Source organism: Capricornis sumatraensis, chromosome 10 (assembly GCF_032405125.1).
Source record: "Capricornis sumatraensis isolate serow.1 chromosome 10, serow.2, whole genome shotgun sequence".
Classification (NCBI taxonomy): Eukaryota; Metazoa; Chordata; class Mammalia; order Artiodactyla; family Bovidae; genus Capricornis; species Capricornis sumatraensis.
In genome coordinates, this window is record NC_091078.1 from 19,956,786 (window position 1) to 19,960,756 (window position 3,971).

General features: G+C 44.0%; 1 protein-coding gene across 2 annotated transcripts; it reads right to left on the reverse strand.

Moving 5' to 3' along the window:
• Positions 1-404: 404 nt before the first annotated feature.
• Positions 405-1,276, reverse strand: LOC138087600 (coenzyme Q-binding protein COQ10 homolog B, mitochondrial-like). Of its 2 annotated transcripts, XM_068982869.1 has the most exons (2): positions 1,156-1,276; positions 405-1,005 (listed from the first exon to the last, which is right to left on the reverse strand). In XM_068982869.1, exons 1-2 carry the CDS (start codon positions 1,274-1,276, stop codon positions 542-544), a joined length of 585 nt encoding a protein of 194 aa, XP_068838970.1. In that variant the 3' UTR covers positions 405-541. The 2 variants fall into 2 exon arrangements, with proteins under 2 accessions (XP_068838970.1, XP_068838969.1); XM_068982868.1 differs by having other exon boundaries at positions 405-1,276.
• Between the last annotated feature and the right edge of the window lie 2,695 nt (positions 1,277-3,971).

Consider the following 3,971-nt stretch of genomic DNA (forward strand, 5'->3'; position numbering starts at 1 on the left):
CTGCTACTATCCATAGGAACAATTTAAAAATAAGAAAAGTGCCAGGGAACCTTCATTAACAGTATTTTTAAGTCAAAGTTTTTACTTTAAATATCTGATGATTACTGAAATATCCTAAGCCACGAGGCAGGCCCAAAGACAATAAGTTATAAATAATCTGAAATTAATAACTTAAACATGATATGGTTAATATAGTACACACTGCATGAGTAGCTCAACCAACCTCTTTCAGGTGAGGTAATAATTAAAAGGTTTAAATTTACAGTTTCAATTTCTGCTCAAAAGAGTGATATCAGTATTCCAGCAACAGTGATGTCATCCTATTATTGTAAATATTCTAATATACATACTACTCTGAATTATACTTGATTGAATTGTATGTACATGTGGTTCCATATTCCAAGTGCAAATTTTCAACAGTGTGGGTTTATAATCAAAGCTGGGTTTGACAAATGCTTTCTGACTTCTGAAAGCAAATGATGAAAGCACTTCCTAAAAGTGAATAAACTAGATACAAGTAGGTGACCATTTCCTTTTTTCTTTATGTGTGATGAACTTCATGAAGCATCAATTCCCGAGGTATGTTTGTTTCTGGACCATACAGCTTACACGCTCTTCTTTCAAAGGCAGTTACCATCTGCTTTACAACTTCATCGAAAAACAATGTGGCAAGCTGAGAGTGTAGAAGTGAGCGAAATTCAAAAGAAATTGAAAAATCCAAAGTACAAGTTCTTGGGTAGCCAGGAAGACCTGGGCTAAAACGCCAAACAGTCTCCAAATGATTGAAGAGCTTCCCATCAGTACAGGATGCCTTCACCAAATGTGGTTTCACCAAGGTTACTACTGATGTATAGTGCTCCAATACAGGTGGCAACCCAATTTCTAATCGTGTTTTGCAGTATCCAGATCTCCTTGATATTATATCTGATTTTTTACACCAAGGAACAAAATGCTTGTAATCCTCCATTCCAGATACTACATCATACGTTTCCTGCATAGAATAACCTATAATTCTCCTTTCTGAATATTCTTTTCTTTTGTTTATTAATGGTGCAGCAATTCTGAAGAAGGTTCTTGCACGTATCTTCTTAGGAAAAACTGAGGTATGTAGTGGAAGAGTTCTGCTCATCAGTATACCACAGGAAGCTAAATAACTGACGTTCCTCGCAGGCACCTGCGCTGGAGCCGGGGCTCTGGCGGCTGCCACCGACTTCGGATGGCATCCCGAAACCACCTTTTTCAGGGCTGTTTGACCTATCCGAGCTGCCATGATCATCTTACTGAAGGCGGTCTCTCAAAGTCTTTTTTTTAAGACCTTCGACTGATTGGATGAAGCCCTTACTCCTATGGGAGGCCCTCCACTTTACTCAGTCTATTGATATAAATGTTAATCTCTTCTGAAATGGACTGTTTGTGCCCTCCACCAGATTCATATGTTGAAATGCTAATCCCAGGGTGATGGTACTAGGAGGTAGGCCTCTGGGAGGTCATTAGATCCTGAGGGTAGAGGCTTCTTGAACGGGATTAGAAGAGACCAGAGAGTTAGCTCACTGTCCTTCCACCCTGCAAGGACACAGGGAGAAGATGGCCATCCGCAGCCTGGAAGAGGATTCTCACCAGAACCAACCACGCTGACCTACCCAGTCTCAGAATCCCAGCCTCCAGAAGTGTGAGATGTAAATTCTGCTGCTTCCAACCCACCCAGTCTCTGGGTGGTACTCTGTTACAGCATGCTGAAAAGACTAAGACATCAGGTAAAAAATATTTTTCCAATGACATCTAGGTTGGTGTTTGACCAAACAGCTGGACACGGTAGCCTCACCAAGCTCACACATAAAATGAGCCATCTCAGGCACTTATGGCTGTGACTTGGGCCTCGGTGATGATGTCTATGTCATAGAAGTGTTGGGAGGGTCAGATGAGGTGCACACCTGAGCATTTAGCACAGTGTCTGGCTCACGGTAAGTGTGGTCAGATTTGGGTGGGATCCCTGGGAGTGGTGTATGGCAGAGGTTGCGGGGTGGATTCAGACTGCTGATATGAGTGGCAGGGGCAGCTGATCCACCTTTCCAACCAAGTACATGCATTCTGCCAGGTCAGAGAGCAGCTTGGAGCAGAGACCCGTTCTCATTCCTGAGGACCACGGAAGCACAGGTGCCAGCTGCCTCTCTCTAGATGACCTGACCCTGAACTGGATCTGGCTGGGCTTGGCTAAGGTATGGTACCCAGTTGTTTAGTCAAAGGCCAGTCTAGATGTTTGGGGGAAGGTATTTAGTCCATTCAGGGTCACTTTCAAGCTTCTTCCTGAGGGCAGTGATGCCAGTGCACTAGCTGAAGGGTCAGCTCCAGTGACCTGTCTCTGTGTCTCTACACCCTAGAGGAAGGATCAGGCCATCAGATACATTCATCTAAGAAAGGATCCCCGGGAGACCCGCAGCAGAAAGTTCATCTTGTATGACAAAGTTGAGCCTGAAAAGACACAGCTTATAGCAAACACACATGTTAAAGGGAAATATTTCCCTCAGAATTAAAATCTCAAATCTAGACAGGTTCCCACATTTCCATTATCCAGTCATTTTCAGCCACTGACATTGCCCTAAGAGGCATGAAATAAAATTTGAAATTAAGAAAGAACGGCCTTATAAAAATCATACTGATCTAAAAAATATCCATCCCAGCTTTGATGGAAAATTTATGGGAATACACATCTGCTGCCTCCAAGACAATGGACTATATGCATATTCTGGAAAAGGAGAGCATTGGGCCAAGGTGAGGGTGAATACAGAAGGCTCCCGTTCCCACACCCTATGCATGTCTGTGACAGGAACAGATGCCGATGGTAGAGATGTGAGAGTCTATCCTGTACCTTCTCTTTATTCTTCTGTGAAGAGGAATCACGGAAAGACTAGCGTGTCAGTGATCTTCTACTATAAATCCCAAGTTCAAGAATCACATGATGGGACTTCACTAGATTAAAAATCCACCTTCCAAAGCAGGGGACATGAGTTCGATCCCTGATTGAGGAACTAAGATCCCACATACTGTGGAGCAACTAGGCCTACACGCTGCAACGAAACATCCCGAATGCCGCAGTGAAGATTCCACACCATGCAACTAAGACCTGATGTAGGCAAATAAATAAACATTAAAAAAAAAAAGAAGAAGAAGAACCGCATGAGGGAACTTCTCTGGCAGTCAGGTAGTTAAGACTTTGCCTTCAAATGCAGAGGTTGTGTGTTCAGCCCCTGATCTGGGAACTAAGATCCCACATGCCTCATGGCCAAAAAAACCAAAACATAAAGCACAAGAAATATTGTAACAAATTCAAAACGACTTTAAAAATGGTCCACATCAAAAAAAAAAAAAAGAATCACGTGAAAACACACCTCTCCTTCCCACAACAGGAAGTAAGACAGCTCAGGGGCAAGGTAACCTATGTATGTAAATGAACAACTAAATGTAAACGGACACCTAGAGGGCCAGAGCACAGCCAAGACCCCTTGCTGAACCTTGCTTGTCCAGATCTGGAGTCTCGTTCAGTGGTCCCAATTTAACAGATGGTTGTTTCAACCAAAGCTTCAGAGGATCCCTTTGTTGATTAAGAGCAAATGTTTTTGGAAGAGATCAGCATTCCTGTTCATCTCCTAGTGTCAGAGCCATCCCTTCCTCTCTGTAGCCCCAGCACGGATTGTCCTTCCCTTTCCCTGGTCCATTTCCACTTCCAGTCCAGAGCAGAAAATTTCCTTCCAGAGAGCATCAGCCACCCCACCAAACATTGACTGAGCGCTGCTTGGTGTCCAGTACTGTTCTCAGAGCTGGGGCCCCACAACTCTGTTTCTGCCCTTGCAGAGGTGCCATTCTTGGCCTTTACACCTTCCATTTCCCTGTGTGAATCAGTGGCTCACTAACCTTGACCTCCAGCTGGGACCTGACCCAGGAGCTCCAGCCCAGGTGGTCAGTCTGTGTGGCTC

Excerpts from the sequence above, each read along its gene's own strand:
- LOC138087600 (XM_068982868.1), bottom strand. The coding sequence starts at position 1,276 with ATGATCATGGCAGCTCGGATAGGTCAAACAGCCCTGAAAAAGGTGGTT.